At 65.5% G+C, this 21734-nt stretch overlaps 6 protein-coding genes across 6 annotated transcripts; 4 read left to right on the forward strand and 2 right to left on the reverse strand.

The window, feature by feature from the left end:
- Positions 1-4335: 4335 nt before the first annotated feature.
- On the forward strand, positions 4336-7870 carry EMIHUDRAFT_463893 (hypothetical protein; the record flags this gene model as incomplete). The annotated part of the gene is made up of 11 exons (XM_005772913.1): positions 4336-4473; positions 4514-4780; positions 4856-4918; positions 5109-5186; positions 5287-5372; positions 5621-5702; positions 6135-6213; positions 6628-7201; positions 7292-7459; positions 7498-7603; positions 7775-7870. The coding sequence occupies 11 exons, from the start codon at positions 4336-4338 to the stop codon at positions 7868-7870; spliced, it is 1737 nt and encodes a 578-aa protein (XP_005772970.1).
- A 159-nt stretch (positions 7871-8029) lies between these two features.
- EMIHUDRAFT_208457 (hypothetical protein) lies at positions 8030-8776 on the forward strand (the record flags this gene model as incomplete). The annotated part of the gene is made up of 3 exons (XM_005772914.1): positions 8030-8065; positions 8369-8569; positions 8756-8776. 3 exons carry the CDS (start codon positions 8030-8032, stop codon positions 8774-8776), a joined length of 258 nt encoding a protein of 85 aa, XP_005772971.1.
- A 2248-nt stretch (positions 8777-11024) lies between these two features.
- On the forward strand, positions 11025-11786 carry EMIHUDRAFT_208460 (hypothetical protein; the record flags this gene model as incomplete). Its single annotated transcript, XM_005772915.1, has 1 exon — positions 11025-11786. One exon carries the CDS (start codon positions 11025-11027, stop codon positions 11784-11786), a length of 762 nt encoding a protein of 253 aa, XP_005772972.1.
- A 331-nt stretch (positions 11787-12117) lies between these two features.
- Positions 12118-12522, reverse strand: EMIHUDRAFT_58839 (hypothetical protein; the record flags this gene model as incomplete). The annotated part of the gene is made up of 1 exon (XM_005772916.1): positions 12118-12522. A coding segment is annotated over one exon (405 nt), but the record flags the coding sequence as incomplete, so codon positions are not given.
- A 1376-nt stretch (positions 12523-13898) lies between these two features.
- Positions 13899-14969, forward strand: EMIHUDRAFT_450971 (hypothetical protein; the record flags this gene model as incomplete). The annotated part of the gene is made up of 4 exons (XM_005772917.1): positions 13899-13942; positions 14017-14575; positions 14646-14690; positions 14811-14969. 4 exons carry the CDS (start codon positions 13899-13901, stop codon positions 14967-14969), a joined length of 807 nt encoding a protein of 268 aa, XP_005772974.1.
- Positions 14970-15290: 321 nt separating this feature from the next.
- EMIHUDRAFT_450972 (hypothetical protein) lies at positions 15291-19522 on the reverse strand (the record flags this gene model as incomplete). The annotated part of the gene is made up of 5 exons (XM_005772918.1): positions 15291-15602; positions 15693-17195; positions 17378-17608; positions 17691-17898; positions 18702-19522. The coding sequence occupies 5 exons, from the start codon at positions 19520-19522 to the stop codon at positions 15291-15293; spliced, it is 3075 nt and encodes a 1024-aa protein (XP_005772975.1).
- Between the last annotated feature and the right edge of the window lie 2212 nt (positions 19523-21734).

Genomic DNA, 21734 nt, shown 5'->3' on the forward strand with positions numbered 1-21734 from the left:
ATCACCTGCTCCTTCAGGGTCGTCTTAACTAGTTGGTTGAACGCGCAGAGGCCATCGACGCCACGTCGCGCGTATATGGATCCAATCGCAGCGTAGATTTCGTCCCTATCGGCGGCACTATAGCAGTCTGCCCCCCTCACATCAAACGAGTCGAGGTGCTTTTGCAGCGCGAGCCGCTGAAGGGCCATGTCGGCACCGAACACTGTCGCGGTAAGGAAAAACATGACGAGAAAGACGAAGAGAAGAGAGAGCTGGACCGCGTGGTGGGGGGTCCACAACCAGCCATCAGCCAGAACGACTCGCTCTCCGTGCGGCGATTCGATCCTTCCGGCGAACAGCATCTCGCACAGCACTGTGAACCCAAACGCCACAGCAGTTCCCGCTATTGCCACGCAGGTTCTGAGGGCGATTTGAAGAGGCAAGAAGAACACTGGCCTGTTTGGATGAATGGCTTGAAACATGGCTAATTCGTACACGCACCAGAGCCGATTGAAGTAGTTCTCATCCCAGAGGACCAGCAGCTTCGACGACATTGCCACGTAACCTGCCAAGTGCCTGATGCCTTGAGTCTTCAGAGCTCGGTTCGTCTGGTGGATGCACGCCGCGTCAACAAAGTAAGTGCGTGTGCGCTGCATGGCGAGGAGGAGGAAGATCGAGGCGACGGCGGCGAGCAGCCCAGCGGTGTACTCATATGGCGACACGTAGAAAGCGATGCGGTTCTCAGCCACCAGGCGGACGTTGCCAGGCAGCTCGACCCAACGTTGAATCAAGCCCATCGCAAGGCACGCGAGCAGGGCGACGGCCAGCGGAACGAGGCCGGCCTCGTGGAGAGCGAGGGCCATCCACTTGCGGCTTCCCTCTGACCGCCAAGCGTGCGAAACGAAGCAGTCTATGGCGCAGACAGGCCGCGACCGATGGAAGAGGCGCTCGCGATCTTGAAGTGCTAGCTTGTCCGGCAGCGTGGCAAAGATATTGGTCGAGCGGCAGCTGGACAGCGAGTCGAAGGATGTGAGCGTGCTGGCAACGCTCACGCCGCGCCGGAGCTCGAGCGGTGGGTAGAGTCCGCTGGTTGCAGAGATATACTTCGCTACGTTTGCCGCCTGTGCCACGGCGGCTTCATCAGCTCTCTCGAGGGCCGCGGGCGATGTCTTTCGTTCGTTGTGCTGCATGAGGCCGCTGAGGCTGCAGCGCTACCGCCTCCGCAGGCTGAGTGTGAGGAGGTCGGGTCGTTCCTCGCCGCCTTTGTCAGGACGTCGGATTTCCTCGCAAACAACGTGTCTTCGTCCTAGGTCACAAAAAGAATTCTTAAGATACAAGCCTCTCTCACAGCACACTGGCACGACAAGGGCGCAGACTGGCACAAAAAGAATTCTTAAAATACGAGCCTCTCTCACAGCACACTGGCACGACAAGGGCGCAGACTGGCGCGGACTGGCACACACACAGGCTCACCACCGGAGCCGCCTAAGCGACTCCGTTAAGAACGGCAATGCACTCCGCACCATGCACAATGCCGCTCTCCCCGCACGCTAGCTCGTTCACCGTCTGCCACGCCACGGCGGTGTGGAGGACGACAGACAAGCGCTGCATCTGCAGCCCGTGCCAGTTCTTGGTGGTCCATGTGACCTCGTCCAGGTGCTGAGCGTGCGAAAGTTTATTGCTCAGCTGGTTCGCCGCCTCCCTCAGGGTGCTGCGAACCTCCTTGCCAAAGCCTCCGAAAGCCTCAAAATCAAACAAACGTAGATCGCAATCCTGCTGCCGCGCAAAGGGGTAATCGCCAGGCTGCTCCGTGAGCTTTCTCTTGGGGGCATCCTCCTCCTCCCCCTCCTCCCCCTCCTCCTCGGCCTCCTCCTCCTCCCCCGCCACCGCCGCTGCCGTCGCTTCCGACGGAGACCACTTGCCGCGCCCTTTGACCAACTTGAGCAGCCCGGTCTCCGTGTTGCCAAAGCGCACGTAGGCCCCCTTCCAGCCGAGCTCTCCGTCGCCGGCCGTGTCCTTGCCCGTGCTCGCAAGCGAGCTCGTGAGCTTCAAATCGGCAACGAGGCGCCTGTGCCCCCTGCCGATGTTTGCCGCCGCCACGTCAGGTTGTTTTGGATTACTGTAACTGAGGTGTGCGGTCGGCTCCATCTCGATGATCATGCCCCACGCCGAGCGGAGGCATTTGACCAAACGTTTGAGTAGAAATTTGTGTCTTGTAGCATGCTTTGACCGAGGGTTAACCATCGCGGCGTCGCCAAGGACGTCGTGTAGCTGGCCGCTGGGTGCCCTCTTGCCTGCCTCCACCGCCTGGCAGGCGACATCAAGGGGGAGCCCAAGGCGGCGCTGGACGGTGACGCGCATCGCCCAGGACTCCATCTTCATGTCATCACGCATGGGGATGGCGTTGAGGAAGGCGCCGGCCCCTGGTTGGCTGACGGCGACAAAACGGATCGCCTCTCGCCAGCATTTGTGGTTCTGGCGTCTTCCGACCTTGTTGCCTTTGGAGGGCGCCTTGCGGCCGCCGCTGCGAAGCGCCTCGTCGGTAAGCTCCTCGGCAAGGTCGAGCCAGTTAGCATGGTGCACGCCAGAGGTGTACCGTCGCTGCGCCTGGTGCAAGAACTCGTTGGTGGACGAGAACTGGGCCAGGGGAAGCAGCTCCGCGGCCGGCGCCAGCCCGTGCGGGTAAAAAGAATTCTTAAGATACAAGCCTCAACACAAAAAGAAAGGCGAAAGGTTGAAAAGGCCCTGCAATCTCTCTCTACAGCATGCATGAGCCGCGCACCGACAACGGTGCCCGCCACTCGCCATCGGCTGTCGCGGCGGAGCCCCTACGAACGCGACGCTCGGAGGCGGTGCCTGTTCACACCAGAATCGTGTAACGGGCACTCGTAGACGACGAAATCCCGCGTTCCCCCCTCTCCTATTCAATAGAGTGCGGTGACCCCCCCCCCACGAGCTCCTCCAAGACTGCTCCAAGAGCACACAGCGAGCACGAGCGAGCGCAGATAGAGCAGTTTGGCTAAAGTACAGGTTTCGATCCGGGCCACCGCAAATTTTGATCAGCAAATTTCGAGGGGCGGCCGCAAATTTTGAGGTAGATTTTTGATTGTCAAAGCGTGTCCGTCTTGGCACAGAATAGAGCATATAGGCGGCGAACACCCAGGTGCGCAGGGACATCGCGACTCTGCCCGCTCGCTCGACCCTTTTGCCGCGTCCGAGTAACCGAGAGGGCGCCGGCCGCGTGTAAGAGGTGGCTGGCGCCCTGAGGCGGCATTTGGTGGCGTGGGGAGTGCGGAGAACGCTACTGGCGGCGCGACAGGGCCTCTCTCGGTTGCGTGCGCCGCCCATCGGCACGCGGGGGCGCAGACATGTGGAAGGGATTAGAGTGGTCTGACCGGCAAGAAGACGGGTCGAGGCCCTCCGTAGGCTCGTGAGGCGTCCCTCTCCCCTCGTTTATAGAGGGGTAGTCATCTGGACCCAAAGGTTGGTGCCCAGCAAGTGTGAGTGGTGAGCCATGTGCGCGGCTCTGCTGTACTGTTGATCGCGGGTGAGGCTGCAAAGCCATCCAAGGCCCTGGCCACCAAACTCGCGCTCGTCGCTCCGGGAACGGGCAGCAGCGCGACGCTTTTCGAGAGCGAGCGGCGGCGGCGGCTCAGCACCAACCTTTGCAACGCAGGGGCTGGCTGCGTGGGCCCCCCCCACCGGACTCCGTCGGGTTCGCGTCTCTCCCTACCCGCTGAGGGGAGCGCAGTGTGTGTCTGTGTCTGTGTCTGTGTCCCTGTCGTGTCGTGTGTGTCGTGTGTAACTCTCGCACTGCTCTATCTTAGCTCTCGCCACAGGCTCAGCCTCGCCTCTCCGCCCGCACGCTCGACGCACACGACAGAACCCGGAGCCGGACGACGTGCGTTTTTGCTTCTCTACAAAACACGCACACCCACGCCCGCCCCAGTCAGCGGACCCAGCGCCATCGAGAACAAAGACTTTGGCGAGCCAACGCAGCCGAGAGAGAAATTCTCCGCAAGAGAGCCTGCCGCTAGCGGAGTAGCGGTGCAGAGCGCGAACTCGCCGTACTGAGCCTAGCGCAGCGCGAACACGCCGTCTGAGCCTAGCGCAGCGCGAACTCGCTCCTGTTCATAGCTGCGCAACCCTAGCCTCGCTCCATTTTCTTCTTTCTGGCGGCATGAGTTGGCCGAGGCCGCCAGCGCCGAAAGGTAACCGCCGAGCCCGTGGTTTTTTCTTCGTGCCAGTCTGCTGTGAGAGGGGCTTGTCCTCGTAGAATTCTTCTTCCCGAAGTAAAATTCCTGCTGCCGCGCGCGCCCGACAACGCGCCCGACAAGCCCACGCCGATCACCCACGATGCTGAAGCCCGTGGTCCTCTTAGTGACGCTGCTAGCACTTGACGTCTTCGCAAAGAAGAAGAAGAAGCGTCGGCGTGGCGGCATGGACGCTCTAGCAGCCTTCACCACGGCCGCGAAACCGCCTTCGAGGACGGGCGTGCCACGCCGACCGCTGAGCCTTGCGTGCTGTGGGATAGGTGAGCGTCAGCCTCGGCGGTTCGGGCGAGCTCGAGCTCAAGCTGCCACCCGCCTCCAAGCAAGTCTCCATCGCCGACCCGGCCTCGCTGATGAAGCACGTCGCCGGCGCGTGGGACAGCGTCGTAGCACCTCACCAGGCGGGCCTCACCGACCCAAAGGCTGGGCCGATGAGCGGCGGCGCCCTCGCGCCGGAGGAGGCGTGGCACCACTACACCGCCGGCCAGCAAGGCGTCATCGACTCAGCGCGCTTCCTCGTCGCCTTCAACGTCAGCACAACTCGCCGCAGCGCGGGGGCGGCACCGGCGCTGTCCGCGAGCCTTCCCGGAAGCTCCCGAGAATAGGTGGTGCCGTCGCTGCAGCGCGGCGGAGGCGGCGAGCTGCACGCCGCCGCGGCGCGGGGGCTGGTGGAGCGGGTCGTCGCTATCCTCGATGCAGACCCGCAGGCGGCGCCGCACTGGCGATAGATAGACGGGCAGTCTGCACCGCGATAGAATGAGAGTTGGACGGCCACACTGCGATAGACAGGTAGACGGACAGACAGGACTGCGATAGATGAAGACAGAAAGATAGATGGACAGTCTGGGCCCGTGTTAGGCGGTGCACGCTGCGACCGGCGAGGGCATGACGGCACTGATGGCGGCGGCGGCGACGGGGCAAGCGAAGGTGCTCGAGGTGCTGCTCGAGGCGGGCGCGGACCCGCAGGCGTCTGGCAATAACGGCGCATCCGCATCTCCCCCACATCTCCCCCACATCTCCCCATATCTCCCTGCAGGCGTCCGGCAATAACGGCGCATCCGCGCTGCACATTGCCGCTTCGCTTGGCCAGATGCAGGCTGTCCAGGCGCTGCTGGCGAGCGGGTGCGTCTCACACACACACACACACACACACACACACACACACACACACACACACACACACACACACACACACACACACACACACACACACACACACACACACACATCCCGCCGCGTACGCGATCAGTGAGGCGCTGCTGGCGAGCAGGTCGACTACCCACATCTCCCCATCTCTCCCCCATCTCTCCCCCATCTCTCCCCCATCTCTCCCCCATCTCTCCCCCATCTCTCCCCCATCTCTCCCCCAGGTCGACTGAGGTCGACTACCCGCACCACTTCGCGAGGACGACGGCGCTGCACTTTGCCGCGGAGATGGGGCACGCGGGCGTTGTGCAGGCCGTCTGCGCCGCCCAACAATTCAATACTCTGAACTCTGAACCATTATTGGTTATTATTATTATGATTAAGACGCGCTGGCCCTCTGCGCCGCCGGGGCAGAGATGTAGACTATGTACACTATGTTGTGTTGTGTTGTGCAGGCCCTCTGCGCCGCCGGGGCAGACTCGAACGCGCGCAAGAGCACCGGCAAGACCCCGCCGCACAGCGCTGCCGACTACGATCAAGACTCTCAAGAGAACACCGACAAGAAGCACAAGCGTAGGCGGGACCCCTCTGCACACGGCGGCAGACTGCGACCAGCCCGCCGCAGTCGCAGCGCTGCTCGCCCCTCCGTGCGCCGCCGACCATACTCTCCTCCTGAACGGCGGCACGACGCCGCTCTACCTCGTGCGATTGATTCCTTGTCTGATGGGCTATGATTAGTCACCAGGCGACACGACGCCGCTCTACCTGGCGGCGCAGCGGGGCTGGACTCGCGCGGCGGAGGAGCTGCTGACTCGTGGTGCCGACCCGAACTTAGTGATGCGGTCCGGCACCATCTCGACTGCCGTGTCCGCCTAACACTTCACAAGAGTTGAGCATTCGTGGAAATTCTTAGGTCCGGCACCTTCTCGACCGCCGTGTCTGTCCCGGGCGCGGCCGAGCCGCTCGCCTCAGGCGGCTTCTACGCCGCCAGGAACAGCAGCTGAGCGGGCGAACGGCGGGTGGGTGAGTCTCCAAGTCCTCACGGACTCGTTGGCAATGGCGATTAGGAACACGGAGCGGGCGAACGGCGCGACCGCGCTGCACGTGGCGGTGGAGAACGGGCACTACGCGACGGCGGAGTTGTTGCTCGAGCACGGCGCGCTGCAGCTCGGCTCTGAAGGGCAGACGACACGCCCGTGATGTAGAGTGCTCACTGGAGCGCACTCCCCAGGCGCGCTGCAGCTCAACTCGATGGAGGGGACAACGCCGCTCATCACCGCGCTCCAGTACAAGCACCCGCACATCGCCGCGCGCCTCCTGGCGGCAGACCCGCCCCCCGACCTCACGGCTCGCGTGCCAGTCGACGGAGCGAGCGCGCTCTTCGTCGCCAGCGGCGAGGGGTACACGGATCTCGTGCGGGAGATGCTGCGGCTCGGGGCGCCGCCTGACCTTCCAAACAAGCACGGCGCCACCCCCCTCTCGCACGCCGCCTTGCGAGGCCACCTGCCGGTGTTGCGCTTGCTGCTCTCCGCCGGCGCGAGGGCGGACGGGGCCGCCGAGGGCGCCTCCGCCGCACTGGCGCCGCTGCACGCCGCCGTGTCGCGCGAAGGCAGGCTGCGGGGCAGAGGGCTCGCAGAGGCGGTGGCGGCGCTGCTGGCGGCGGGTGCGCACGCCGACGCCCTCGCCTTGGGCGGGGCGTCGGAGCGGGGGGAGGTTGCCGCCGTGAGGCTGCTCCTCGCCGCCGCCGAGCCGGGCATCGCCAACCAGCCAGGGGGGCGGTCGGGCGCGACTGCGCTGATGAAGGGGTGCGCGGCCGGTAGCGCAGAGGATGGTTGCTAATGAGCAATGAGTAGCTGTTCCAATAGCAATGAGTACCTGCTCCTCCTTTTCATTAGGTCCGTGGCCGGCAGCGCAGAGGTGGTTGCAGCATTGCTCGACGGGGGCGCGTCGGTCAACGCGACCGCTGGCGCTGCGATGAGCGGCGCCACGGCCCTCTACCTCGCTGCGCAGTACGGCCACGCCCACATCTGCCGGCTGCTGCTGCAGCGAGGGGCGTGGGCGACGTGAGCAGCGCCTCTTCACGGGCTGCGGCTGTGAACAGGCTGCTGCTGCAGCGAGGGGCGTGGGTGGACGCGCCGATCGCCGAGCTGCACGTCACGCCGCTCTTCGTCGCCGCCGAGCGAGGCGCTGTCGACGCGCTGGAGGCGGTCGGCAGCCTGCGCAGTAGCCTGTAGCTGGAGCCTGGGGCATCGTGACTATTCCCCTCCCCCCCCCCCCCCCCGTCCCTTCCTTGACGGCCCCTGTCTCTGCTCGGCGGCGGCGCCCGGACCTCGCCGCGCGAATCCCCGGGAGGAGCGCGAGGTGGTGTGCGAGGCTAGGCGCTCCTCGAGGGAGGCGCCGCCGTCGACGCGCCGAACTGGAACGGCGTCACCCCGCTGGGCATCGCGGCGCTACGGGGGCACGAGTATTACTGAACGAATTCTGAAGAGCAGTTAGTTGACGTTAGGCGTGACGGCGCTGCGAAGGCACCAATGTTAATGAATGCATTCTGAGGAATGAGTGATTGACCTTAGGCGTGACGGCGCTGCGGGGGCACTGCCGTTCATCAATGAATTCCGAGGAGTAAATAGTCAATGGTAGGCATGGCGGCGCTGCGGGGGCACGTTCGGGTGATGGAGAGCCTCCGCTCTCGAGGCGCGGCACACGGAGACGAGAGGAGATGGTGCATCGCATTGGGCTGAATTGAACTCGGCTCCCGAGGCGCGCATCTCGAATCTCGGGTAATCTCGGGTCATCTCCTCTGCCCCCGAGGCGCGCATCTCGACCGCCGCGACAACTCCGGCTCGACGCCGCTCGCTCTCGCCGCCGCCGCGCCGGCCGAGGAGCTGCTTCCAGAGGCGGGGGAGAGAGGAGCCCGCGCCGGCTCAATCCGCATGTTGCTCCGTTCCATTCGCGGCGTACATTGAGCACAGGCGAGGGAGAGGAGCCTGCGCTGGCTCATCGCCGCCGGCGCGGCGCTCGGCTCGGTCGACAACGCGGGCAGCACACCACTCATCGCGGCTGCCGCCGCCGGCCAAGCGGCGTCCGTCTCGCTACTCGCAAGCGCGGGCGCCGACGCCGACGCGACGCGAGCCGATGGCCGCGTCTTCAACTTCCGGGGAGGAGGCGCTGCGGTGCCCCTCCCCAAACCTTCCCGGAACCTTCCCGTAGGTCGCACGGCGCTCCACATCGCTGCCGAGAGTGGCGATCTGCAAGTCGTGCGTGCCTTGCGCGCCTCGGGCGCCGCGGGCGGCGGCGCCGCCCTCGAGGCCGCGATTGCACGGCGAGAGCACAAGCTCATCGCGGCGCTGCAGCCATAGGGAAGCACTTGCTTGTCGTGAGAGAGCCCATCATTTATTGTGTCCAACGGACATGAGTGTTGTCAGCGTGTGGTGACTGGTGAGTGGTGTGCTCCTGTGCGCGTGTGGTAGCCTGGTACGGTACCCTCGGTACTGGAGTAGTGCTAGAGTGGCGGCGTGGGCCTGCGGTACAAAACGCTAGTAGTACGACTCTCTCTGTACACCCTGGGACCGGACACGGTCTCAATCAGGAGGTCCAATCTTCACCGACACCGTCTACCGCATCTTGCAGAGGCTCACGCTCGCGCCGCTCCAGCTGCCTCGCGAGCTCCTTCTGCAGGCACGCGCACCGCAGCGAGAGCCTGACCGACTCTCGGCGCAGCCGGCGCCGCGCGGAGCGAAGGGCGTCGACATTGGCGCGGTCGCTGATGCGGTTGGACGTCTCTTCCACTTCGCGTTTGGACCGGCCGATGCGGCCGTGCAACCCTTCCAGCTCGGCGCTCAGCCGGTCGACACGCGCCTGCGCCTCTGCCAGCCGCGCGCTGCGCGACGCCGCCTCGGCGTTCAGCTCCTCCAGCCTCTCGCGGACGGGAGCGAGGGCGGACGCCTCGTGGCCCATGCGCTCGCTGATCCCCTCCAGTCCCGGCCGCGCAACCTCCTGCGAGGCATCAAAGCTGGGCGCGTGCCGCTGCATCAGCTCCAGCCGGTGCCTCCAGCGCAGCTGGCTCCAGCCGAGCTGCAGCTTGAGCATCGGCCGGCACCGCGCGCACTCCTCGCGCCATGCCGCGGGCTCGATCGCGCTGCAAATTGGCGAAAGCAGCCGCCCAGCCGCCGGCTCATCCCAGCCTGGCTCCGACCACTCCGGCTCGCCCACCGACGGCTCGTCTGATGTAACTGGCGCGCTGCCAGGCTCGGACTGGACACCAGCGCGGTATGGGTGGACGCTGGACAGATGATGACGGCACGCACGAGCGACACACAGACACAAAGAGGCTCACCGTGGGAATCGTGAGTGAGTACACACACACACACACATACGGTCGGCCGCCAGAAAACACGCCTCCGTGGCTCGGGTTACACCAATCCTCGCTACCCAACGCGGCCAAAGGAAATCCACCTCGAGAACCTCGGGAGAACACATATAGGAATTCCCTATTGTGATGTTAGAGGTGGGTTAAGAGGGAGATGCGCGCGAGCTGCGGGACCGCCGGGACGGCGGGCGGGTGATTGCGACTCGCCGCCACTTTTGGCGACTTTTGGGACGCGCGATCGATCGACCGAGAATCGACATGGCGGGCGAGGCCGTCACGGCCATGATCGTGGCTGCTGACGCCGGTGACAACCCGCTGGCGGACCGCCGCGAGGACCGGGAGGCGGCGGCGGCGCGGGAGAGGAAGGCGAAGGTGGCGAAGCTCAACTCGCAGACGGCGAACGCGATGGAGGTGGTGCGGGCGCAGCAGGCCGCGAAGGAGCGGGGAGCCTTCGACGAGGCGGCTCTCAGGGCGAACGAGGTCGCGGGAGCGCCGGTGAAGGGCACCTCCGCCATGGTCAAGAGCATCTTCGATTCCCGACGCGGGGGCAAAGATTGGAAGATGGTGCAGCGACGCGAGCAGCGGAAGACCCAGACCGGCGCGGGCACTGGCGCGCAGGTTATGGAGGGCCTGGAGAAGGTGGCGGCGTCGGCAATCGAGATGTACCAGAAGGGCGGCACCGACGCACTCACGGTGACGGACGCGCACGCGGTGCTGGTGAATGACGTGGCGCTGAAGCAGGGCATGCTGGCCATCTCGGCGAAGGCTGTGTCGAACTACCCGCAGTTTGTGTCGTGGCTGGCCACATTTGCCACGTTTGTGCAGTGCTTCTATCCGTCGTGCGGCTGGCGGCACAATTTGCCGTTGGATGGGAGCGGAGGGAAGCCGATTGCCATCCCGGCGAAGCTGGTGGTGCTCTACCTGGCGATGGTTGCCAACGGCCTGGTGCCGATGGGAGGGTTTGTGCGACTTCCTACCGGGTATGAAGCCCTGATACAAGATTTTTGCGTGCCCATGCCCAGACTAAGTCGAGCGCGTCAGAGAGGTGTTTCGACACCGTCACCGAGTGTTTGGATCCCTACGTAGAATCGTTTTCTTCGCCTCGCCGTCCTCGCGGGAGTCGCTTAGGCGGCTCCAGTGGTGTACCTGTGTTAGTGCCAGTGCGCGCCAGTCCCGTGCCCAGTGTTGTGCGTCGCTCAGCTAGGTCGCAGCTAGGTCGCGGCGGGAGCTTTGTTGTAAATTCGCTCGTTGTGGGGCATATGCTGCTCGCCAGCTCGCTCGTCGGCCTCGATCCGCCGGGTGCCTCCGGCTGGTGCTCCTCGTGCGGGCGGCCGCACTCGTTGCCTCGCACTGCGCAGGCGGAGATGGAGGCGCTGTCGCTGCTGCGGCGCATCGAGCAGAGCGGGCGGTTCGACTTCACCGCCGCCGAGCCAGACCCGCGCTTCGGCCTGACGCAGGAGCAGCGGCGGACGGGCAAGATGCTCGGCGTGCTGCTCTGCTCGGACGGCACCGTGCTGCGCGCCTTCAGCGGCATGCTGGGCGGGACGTGGCACTGCCCAGGGTGGGCGCCGCCCGTTGCCGGCCTGACGCTGGAGGACGCGGAGCCGGCGGCCGCGTTCGGAGAGATTGTGCGCCTCGTCGCAAGAGCCGACGCTGCGGCGGAGCCCGAGCGCGGCCGGCTTCGGCGGGCGCACAGGGAGCGCTCGGCCGCGCTCTCGCAGGCGCTCGGCGCCAGCTACGTGTTGCGCAACGCGCGCGGAGAGGAGGCGGGCGTGCCGGAGCTGCTGCGTGCTCAGGGCGTGCGCCCGCCCGGAGGCGTGGGCGACTGCGCGGCGCCAAAGCTCCTCACGGAGGCGCACAGGCGCAGGCTAGTGCCCGAGGCGATCGCGGAGGTGTGGTGCGGGCCGCCCGCCAAGACGCGCACGCACGGCAGCTTCCACGCCGCGTGCCGGGAGCGGTGCGAGCCCATCATGGGTTTCCTGCTCTGTGGGGTGCCGGCGGCGTGCGGCGCCGACGGATAGCGGTTGGCGCGCCGTATCGGTGTGGTGTCCGGTCGTGTGAGTGTCTCACGTCTAGGCGTGGTTTGCTTTCCTAATTTACAACCTAATATCTGGGCCCCTCTGGGCCGGCGCGGGGGCCCCAGAGCGCAGAGGGTGTCCATGCGGGGGCCCTCGCCTCCAGCGCGTCGCGGAACAGCGGCTCCGCGCTGTCGAAGTCGCCCTTGGCATTCAGCAGCGCGCCAAGGTTGTTAATCGAGGCGAGCGTGTGCGGGTGCCGGTCGCCGAGCGTCTCTCGATTTGCCTCCAGCGCCTCGCGAAGCAGCGCCTCCGCGCCGTCCAGGTCGCCCTGGTCCTCCAGCAGCAAGCCGAGGTTGCTGATCGAGGCGAGCGTGTGCGGGTGCCTGTCGCCAAGCGTCTCTCGCCTCGCCTCCAGCGCCTCGCGGTACAGCGCCTCCGCGCCGTCCACGTCGCCCTTCGTCTTCAGCAGGAAGCCGAGGTTGCTGATCGAAATGAGCGTGCTCGGGTGCCGGTCGCCAAGCGTCTCTCGGCTCGCCACCAGGTCCTCGCGGATCCGCGCCTCCGCGCCGTCCAGGTCGCCCTTTTCCTTTAGCAGCGAGCCGAGGTTGTTGATCGAGGTGAGCGTGTCCGGGTGCCGGTCGCCGAGCGTCTCTCGCTTCCCCTCCAGCGCCTCGCGGCACAGCGGCTCCGCGCCGTCCAGGTCGCCCTGCTCATACAGCAGGAAGCCGAGGTTGCTGATCAGCGTCGACGTCGCCCTCTCCGCTGGCTCCATCCGCCCCAGCGCCGCCCTCCCCTGCCCGGCTAGCGCCCCCCGCAGCAGCCCAAACACAGCCTTGTTGCACTCGGTCAGGCCAACCTCCCGCTCCAGCTCGCCCAGGATCAGCTCCGTGTCTTCCGGCTTGCGGCACTCGGCCTTGCGCACATCCACCTCGGACAGCTTCGTCGCGATCGACTCAAAGTCCTCCACCAGCGCCGTCTCAAACGCCGCCTGCTGCTCCGAGCTCATCACCACCTCGAAGCGAGCGCCCGACGCCTGCGTGTGGAACACCTCCTTGATGCAGTACGCGCGCCGCAGCGGCATTGGGTTGTCAAACGGCTCCATGAGCAGAACCGTGTGGCCGACGGCGCGGACGCAGTCGCCCAGCCGCTTGACGTCGTTCATCGTGACGTCGAGCTGCCGCGTCGACTGGCGGATCACAAAGTCGCACACCCAGAACTTGGTGTCGGGCGGCAGCTCTGGGTGGAGCCGCAAGTACTGCCGCAGGGCGTCTACCAGCGTCGCGAGCGGCGTCTCGAGGAACCAGCTCACGAAGACGGTGGCGACGCCCACGCCAGGGTCGCCGCGCTCGTACAGCGTCTCGCAGTACGCCTTGCCTCCCTCCGCCTCGCTCCGCCTCGCGACAAGCCACTGGTTGACGTAGCCGTTGAGGGCGGCGTTGGCGGGGACGCGGACGCCGTTGATGGTGGGCCGGTTCTCGTTGCACTGCTCGACGGCGTCGGCGGGGAGGGCGGTGATGTACTCCTCGATCGCGTCGACAGACAGGCCGAGGGTCAGCCGCTCGGGGAGGGTGAAGCCGGCGGCTCTGTGCGAGACGAGCGCTTGTGCCGGCTGAGCTTCCACCACCTCTCTCTCAGAACTCCTGACGGCCACACGCTGCTGCGCTGTCGACTCGTCTTCTGTGACGTCGTCACTCGGCTTGACGGTGGGCGGTCTTGCTTTGCTGGCGCTCACCTCCTTGCCCTGCGTGGCTTGCACTTGAGTCGCCTCTGACCGCTTGTTAGCCTCACGCCGATTGCACTCGGCGACTCTCGGTGCGGCCGTGACGACCTCCCCTGCCTCATGCTGCGCTTCCGCGACCTGCGCTTCCGCGGTCGAGCTCTCAGATGCAGTAGAGCTAGCGCAGCCCATCGCGGCTCGGTCCTTCCAGCGGCTCGCGCTTGAGCACCAGCGACCAGTTGACACCAGGCGTCTCGTATCACGTGCCGAGTTTTTTTCTGTTTTCCCGAGAATTTTAGGAGATCGCTAGTTTATAAAATAGCAGATCGCCCGGTTTTATTTAAAAGCAACTCATATTTTTTCCTCCTCTGGTACCTTGGCATGCAGGGCGGCTCGGCATGCGCACCACTCTCGTGCAGCAATCGAGCTGGAGCGCTTCGACGTGCTCAAGATCCTGTCGATCGACACTGTCTCGCAGTCCTTCCACGCACGCTGCCTTCTCCAGCTTCGTGTGAGAGGAGCCAAGGACCGGAGGGAGTCCTTCGTCACCTTCAAAGATGGCGCCACCGAGTCTGTCGAGTGGTTTGCAGGGCGAGTCGAGGTGCTCAACTCGTTTGAGCACGACTCATGTAAGCTGATAGACGAGAAGCCAACGGTCAGGGACGACGGCGAAGACCTGCTTATCCAGCTGCGGTTCGAGGGGCGCTTCTACCAGCCGATGCGGCTGCACGCATTTCCCTTCGACTCGCAAGAGCTGAGCATCAAGTTTATCATTCTCTGCCGCGTCGACGGCCCCGCCCCAGCCGAAGTGAACGTATCGCCTCGCGTGATCTGCAGACTCGTGGACAGTGGCTTCGCGCCACGCTTCCAGTGGCGGCCAAAGGGGCAGGTGCGCTGCCACGCAGGGACGCACGAGGCTAACGGGCGCACCTTTCCCAAGTTTGGCGCGTCGGTCAGAGTGGCGCGGGAGTCCCGCTTCTACGTCACCAACGTCGCGCTCCCCACCGCCGTCTTCTCCGGCCTCGCCTTCACCCTCTTCGCCGCGCAGCCGTCGGAGCCTATGGAACGCCTGTCGGTGCCTCTTCGGACTCCTGACCCAGTGTGTGCTCCCATGCTATCGTCACAGCTCTACGCCCGAGTTACAGGTCGCCTTCACGCTCCTCCTGACGATGGCGGCGTACAAGATCACGGTGGCGGGTATGATCCCGCAGGCAGTAGAGCCTACGCGCCGGGAGGGAGGGAGGGAGGAGAGGAGAGGTGGGGAATGTGTGCGGCGTCACCTGCAGTCAGTGCCACACCTCTCGACGTAGGTGTCCTACGAGACCTTGCTGGACCAATTCCTGCTCTGCAACTTCTTCCTCCTCGTAGCGATGGCGATCGTCAGCGCAGTTCTTCCGCAAGCGGACAAGAGGCGGAGGATTTGGCCGACCGCATCTGTTTGGCGCTTCTCGGCGCGGGTTGGTGCCTAATCCAGGCGTGGTTCGTGGCCAAGGCGCGGTCGCGAAAGGATTGAGAAGTGCTCTTAGAAGAAAACAGTGTCTTCTCTACTTTCTCACACACCCCTTCGCAACAACATCAGCGAAGGTGGAGGCGGGGGTTCCCTGTGAGAGTTTTCCCAGAGACGAGAGAGTACGGCTAGGGGGGGATATGGTGATTTTCAGAAAGTCGCCTCGGGCACAAACGAACACTGGCGCTGGGAGTACAGGTGCTGGGGATCACAATGGTATATCACTAAGAGTCTCACATGGTCTAGTACTGACACAGCGTCCCGACAAACACACTCAAAATTCTCACTGCTCCGTGTCCCGGCGGCACTGGCGGCGCCGAGGGTCGGCCGTGGGCGCCTCCACGGCGCCGAGCTCGCGAGGGTCATACCGCCAGCTGTACACCTGCTTGTGCGTCTTTGGGTTCCACTTCTTTGGCAGCAGGAACAGCCATTGCTCGCCCGCTGCCTCGTCGAACTCCGGGTCCGCGTCCCAAGCCCAGAGCACAGCGCCGGCCGGCAAGACCGACCTCGCACGCTTCGACCTCTTGTCAGAGAGCCCGTCGGCGACCCGGACGACGCGCCCCGTCGACCAGATCATGTGCGGCTGGTTCGTGTCCTTGTCGGTACTTCCAGAGTACCTGAGGGCGGCGGCACAGTGTGAGCGTGTGTCCCGACCGGACTACTCTACACGACTACGACGGCACACCTCGAGCCGCTTGCCGACAAGCGCCGAGTCGAAGGCGGGAGCCTCCTCGGGCTGCCTCCACTCCGTATCATCGGAGATGCCCGCCGCAATGCGCCGCTCCACCTCTGCCTCGGCCTTCCGCTTTAGCTCGTCCGAGTTGAATCGCGTTGTAGACCGCACCTCCACCGCGTCGGCGTCGAGAGTGCCAAGCTGCGTCGAGCCGCCCGCTGCCAGCTGCGGGGGCGCCGCCTCCGTCGGCAGCCCCGATACGCTGTCCGGAGGAAAGCGCTTGCGCGCCGTCTCCTCCTTGATGAGCTCCTCGAGCAGCTTGGTCAGGTGCGCGACGGTGCCGATCCTAGAGTCGGCCGCGGACGACCAGCGAGTCGCGTACTCACTCCAGCCGAGGCCGAGCACGCGCATCTCAATCTGGTAGCGCAGGTACTCGAGCTGCTGCGCCTCCGGCTTAGGCCTGCCGTGCGGGTAGTTCGGCACCCGCTTCCCGTCGTGCAGCGCCTTGACCACCTGCAGCGCGGACGTAGCTCGCTGCCCGCCCGGCGCGGCCCACGCCGCAAAGAGCTCCTTGGCGTACGCGTATCGCTCCACCGCCTTGTTGAGCATCACGGTCACGCGCTCCTCGCGGCGCTCGAGCTTCTCCGCCGCCTGCGCCTTGAGCGCCTGCCGGCCGGCGTCGCGCGCGCTCGCCACCTCGAGTCGCGCGAACTCGACGAGCGACTCGCGCTGCCGCTCGGTGAGGCCCGAGTAGAAGTAGCCCCCCGAGTGCGCCTGCGCCGCGTGCTTTCGCTTGCGTCTGTCGTGTAGGGTGTTGGGCGGCCGGTCGAAGTCGTGCATCCGCATCTGCTGCGCCATCCCCGACACCGACTCAACTGTCGCGTGCCGCCACATCCGCATCAGGATGTCGAGGCAGCCGAAGTTCGACTCGACGCGGTCGTTGGTCGCGTGCGCGCCGGCCGTCGCAGCGTTGCGGCCCGGATCAGCGCCGACGGCGAACTTGCCCCCCTGCGACACGAGCATGCTCGAGATCGAGCGCCGCGGGTCGCGCATCGCGAACAGCGCCGCCTCGGCCATCTCCTCGGCGAGCGTGATGACGCGTGCCTCGCATTGGATGTTGCCAGCGCGCGTCGGCTCGCGCGCCTCTGCCAGCACCATCGCGTGGATCGGGTAGGACGTGCCGTCCGCCGCCTTGAGCTCCTCCTTCGCGTGCGCCGTGCGCCACGCCGCGAACTCCGGGTACTTGGCCGCGAAGGAGGCGAAGGGGTCGTAGGCCGGGTCGAGCAGCCGGCGGCCGTCCGCGGCGACGGCCTGCATCATGTCGTAGATGGCGTCGAGCAGCTCGCTCGAGTCGTCGAGCCCCCAGCCGAGCTCGCCGGCCTTGCCGGTGAGCCAGCGCGCCGGCTCGGAGAAGATGTACTTCCAAAGCACATTGACTCGCAAAGCCGCTGTCATCTCGTTGCAGCTCAACACGGTGAGGAGGAAGTTCTCGAGCTTGTTGTCCGCGCCCGAGGGCTGTCAGAACTTGAAAGGCGCTGTCAGGGAGCAGAAAAGCACTCGCACGTCGAAGGTTTGCCATTGTAGTTGCCGTCGGCCGAGGAAGTCGTGCATACGCCGCCCTTGCAGCTGGGACAAGTACCCTTTGTCATGTGGCCGCCGGTCATTGTTGTAGTCTTCTCCTTGGCCCTGAACAGGACTTTAAATTGGCACTTCATGCAGTGCGCCAGGTCTGTAGGTTTCTTGTAGAAGCAAATCGCCGCGTAAATTGCGAGGAGAATCAATACGGCGCCAAAGATCCCGCCGAAAATTCCGCCGGAGCCACTCTCTTCAGAAAGGCGCCTGACAAGTTCCGGCATAACCGGAGCTGCGTCGATGAGCGTCGGCGTGATGAACACAAGATGCTTGAAAGAGACATCGAGTCGTGCGACCTAGGCCCAAGACGAATACGGGGCGCGTGAAACACAGTGGAATCTCTTTGCAACGGCGTGTGCAAGAGAGAAGAGGAGTCACTTGTGCGTTTTCGACGTACCAATGCAGCGCGCACGTTGAGGTACCGCAGAGCCTGCACCGGCCGCGAGTGGAAGAGCTCGAAGGCGGTAGCGATCGCACGTCGACGCCGTGGCACTCTGGGCGCCAGCCGTGTGAAGCATCCGCGATGTAAGCGCACGCGAGCCGAATCCGTGTCGCCTCGTCAGCCGGAGCGGCGCCGCTGCTAGCGCTGAGCAAGGAGATCGAGCGGGTGGGCATGTACGGGGTGTGGACCGTGAGTTGACCAGGGGTTGTGCGCCGGGCCCTCCTGCTCGGCTCCAGCGAGTAGACAAGTATTACCATCAACAGAGAAGAAGGATCTGACCTCAGGGCTGATGTGACCAAGCGCTGGTAGCGTGGTTTTACCTCACACCCACGGTCTCACAGTGTGCCGGCAGTCGCCGAGCAGTGTCGCTCACACAAGCCGCAGCACAAGTGACTGAGGGCCAGTGAGGGCGAGCCCATCGCTGTGACAGCTGTGGCAGCCGCACAGTAGGCTGTGCCAACTGTGCAGAGCGTGTGAGCAGCAGAGGAGCTGCTCTCCAGGCTTCAGGCGCAAAGACCACACCCTTATTGCCAACAAAACAGGGCTTCTTTAGCGGGGGCCCGGGGGCGCCCTGACTGCACTCCAAGTGCTCCAAATGCCCTCGCCCATCCAGGGTTTGGGCTCCTCCGGGGGGAGGGGCGGCACTGCCGCGGCCCGGTTTTCATACCTGTACCTGTCCGAACACACACACTCACACACACACACTCCGAATAGGACTTAGGAGCTCGAACCCAGTCATGAAAAAAGAAAACGGACACCGGGAGGTGGATCATGGGAGACGTACAGGGCTCAGGGGGCACCGGGCGGCACTGCCGCCCGGTTTTCAATACCTGTCCGAATAGGAGCTCGAACCCAGTCATGAAAAAGAAAAAAGAAAACGGACACACCGGGAGGTGGATCATGGGAGACGTACAGGGCTCAGGGGGCACCACGGGGGCGGCGACCACCATTCTTGCAGCTTTTGCAATCGACTCTTCTCCTTGCCCATCACGCGGCTGCCAATCTTGGACAGCACCCCCTCCTCCTTCTGCCCGCAGACCTTGCCGCAGACCTTGCCGTACGCGCTGCTGACGGCCGGCGAAGCCTTTGCCCACAGCTTGCGGAGCAGCTCTCGCGAGGCGACAAGCAGCGCGGCCACGAGGAGAGGCACGATCGTAAACTGGTCAAACTGGGCGGATTCCGGCGTGAGCCAGCGCGCGTAGCGCGAGTCGGCCGGGACTAGGGCGAGGTAGGTGAAGCCGAGCGTGAAGAAGAAGGCTCCGAGGAGCGCAGTCGCCGCCGGTATGATCTTTGCACGCAGGTACAGCCCCAGCACGCCGCCACCCACTGCGCCGACCAGGAGGAGCTCGAGGAGGAAGAGCTTGATAATCGTGTACACATAGAAACCAGCGACACCACCGACGCAAAGGCCGAGCAGAAAGAAGGCGGTCCATGGGCTCGTGCGGACACGCAGGCCGCACGCCACGCCGACCACCAGCGGCGGCAGTGCCTGCAAGGTGCAGTCCAGTCTGGCATCAAAAGCCTCGAGGATGCCAGAGATCGCGGCTGAGGTGATTGCGCTTCCGCACACAAAACCAATCGTGAAGAGGATGGTTGCGTTGAGCTCGTCGCCGTGCACCAGAAAGAGGAGGCCGACCGACATCATCACCAGGTCGAACAGCACCGCGCCAAACGAATTTGGGTACGCGAAGTCTTCACTCAGCTCCAGGCCGCTCTGCGCTGCGGACCACGGGAGGAATCGGTCGAGCAGGCAATCGCCTCCACCCATATGAGCGCGGCCCGCGCGATGCCTGGAGGCGCGTGAAAGAGGTTCCTTTCCGCCCCCCCTCAAGGCGCGCGCGAGACACAGGACCGGCCCCAGCTTCGGCACCCCAGCGTACTGTAGAGGGCGTCGTGTTCTCGAGGTTCTCGAGTTGGATATAGTTAGACGCTGCGCAGGCCTCCCCCGGTATTTTATTGGTCGATACGAGAAGAGCCGCATTATATGAAAACCCCAGAACGGGTCGGACACCGTCCCACCGTCGCCTCGCTACAGACGTCAACACAAAATCTCTCTCACACGTCACGCCCCCGCGCCAAGCACCGCTCAGCGGCGACGGGGAGGGCGGCCGCGGCGGCGGCGGCGAGGCGCGAGGCGGTGGCAGCGGTGGTGCGGACGGCGGGATTGACGGGGAAGCGGCGGCCACGAGCGGAGCGGCGGCGAGAGGGGGGCAGCGGTGAGGCGCCGGCGAGCGCGAGGCGCCTGCGCCATCATAGAGGGACGCCGCCGCGAGATGGAGGGCGGCGGTGACGGAGGCGAGGGGCGAGGCGGCGGCGGCGGCGGCGGCGGCGAGAACGGCGGCACCGAGTTTGTCTCGGTGAGCGGAGCGGCGGCGGGAGGAGGAGCAGCGGCGGCGCTCTCGCTGTTTGAGGGCTGTTTTGAGCCTGGGATCCCATGCCACTGCGACCGGCGTGCCCGGGAACGGAGATCGCGCGCGCGCCGCATTCACGACGCGCGCGCGATCTTCGCGGAGTCGGGTCCCCAGAGGGAAGCGGTCTTTTCGGCCGACGTCCAGCGGCGCGCAAGGAAGCAGGCGCAGCGCCGGCGGTGTCGCGCTGCATGGGCCAACAGAGAGCAGTGGCGAGGGGCGGCGGGCTCGGACGTCCACCGAGTCGCTCCGCGCGGCAGGCGGAGCGCGCGCGCGGGCCTGGAGGCTCTCGGCAGGCTGGAAGAGGACATCTGCACTTATTGCGGGCGGGCCTGACTCCACTTTGTATTCGGCACACGCCTCCCTACCGGTATAAATACCGGGGGAGGTATACTGTCCCGTTTTGCTGTTCACAGCTAGGGACGGCCTCTGCGGGCAAAGTCAAATCACCCCCACCTCCCTCCCTACCCACAGGCAAACCTTCGGCTCCCGCTCAGAGGCTCGCCGCGCCCGTGCGGCGCGCCGAGGCGGCGCCGAGGCCGGCGCCTTGCACCCGGCCCGCGGCCGGCACCGCCTCGCCCCACAACTGACCGCCCTGCGGCCCCTGCGCAGGCGTGCTGCAGGCGTCGCTCAAAAAGCGACGCCGGGTGTGGGCTGCTCCCTTGACCCGTCACCCGCCGCGCCCTCGCCCGGCCGCCTCACCGCTCACGGAGCGTGCTCGCCGCCGCCGCCGCGCGTCCCGCGCCGCCACGCATGCCCCTTGCCCTGACGCGCGCTCTGTGCAGCGGCGCAGAGCGCGCGTCCCTGGCACAGACGGAGCAGCGGCCGCGCCAGCGGTCGCTGCTCCGCCCCCCCGTCGCGCGCGCCGCGCGCGCGCTGCCGCCGCCGCCGCCGCCGCCGCCCCCTCCTCGCCGTCTTCCCCACCCTACCCTCTGTTGCGCGCGCCGCGCAGCCGCGCTGCGCGCCCCCGCCCTCGCCCCCGCCCCCGCTCCCAAGCGCCCCTTCCCCGGTAGGTGTGCGGAGAAAGTAGAACCAATCGAGAGGTGGCAGAAGCCGCCGTGTGTGACACATATTGCGGCACGTGAGAGTGAGACAGAGCCCCGGCAGCGCGGGGGCCAGCGCGCGCGCGCAGCGGCCAGCGCAACAGGCGTTTCAAACAGCAAACGGGACGGCCTGCGCAGCCTCTAACTATTTGTTCCTTTGGCCGCGTTGGGTAGCGAGCATTGGTGTGACGCGATCCACGCAGGCGTGTTTTCTGGCGGCGACCGTCAGTGCACGGAGTTGCCCCTTCTCCGACTGCCCCGGCTAGTTCACGGGTTTCGCGGGAGTGACCCCATGCGTCAAACCAAACCCGAGACCTAGCGCGGGTGGGTTGGAGGGGGGCTCGCTGCAGGGCGGGCGGCGGCGGGGGCGACATGCCCCGCCTCAGCCTCCTCCCACGCCGCCGGCTGCAGAAGAGGGGCGGCGCGGCGGGGGCGCGGCGGAGGGAGGGGCGGGCGGGCGGGCGGCCTTGGCGGGGTGACTTTCCCGCGCGATCAGCGGATGCTGCCACCGGCAGACGAGATTAGCGTC

This window comes from Emiliania huxleyi (assembly GCF_000372725.1).
Source record: "Emiliania huxleyi CCMP1516 unplaced genomic scaffold EMIHUscaffold_35, whole genome shotgun sequence".
NCBI classification, from domain to species: Eukaryota; Haptophyta; order Isochrysidales; family Noelaerhabdaceae; genus Emiliania; species Emiliania huxleyi.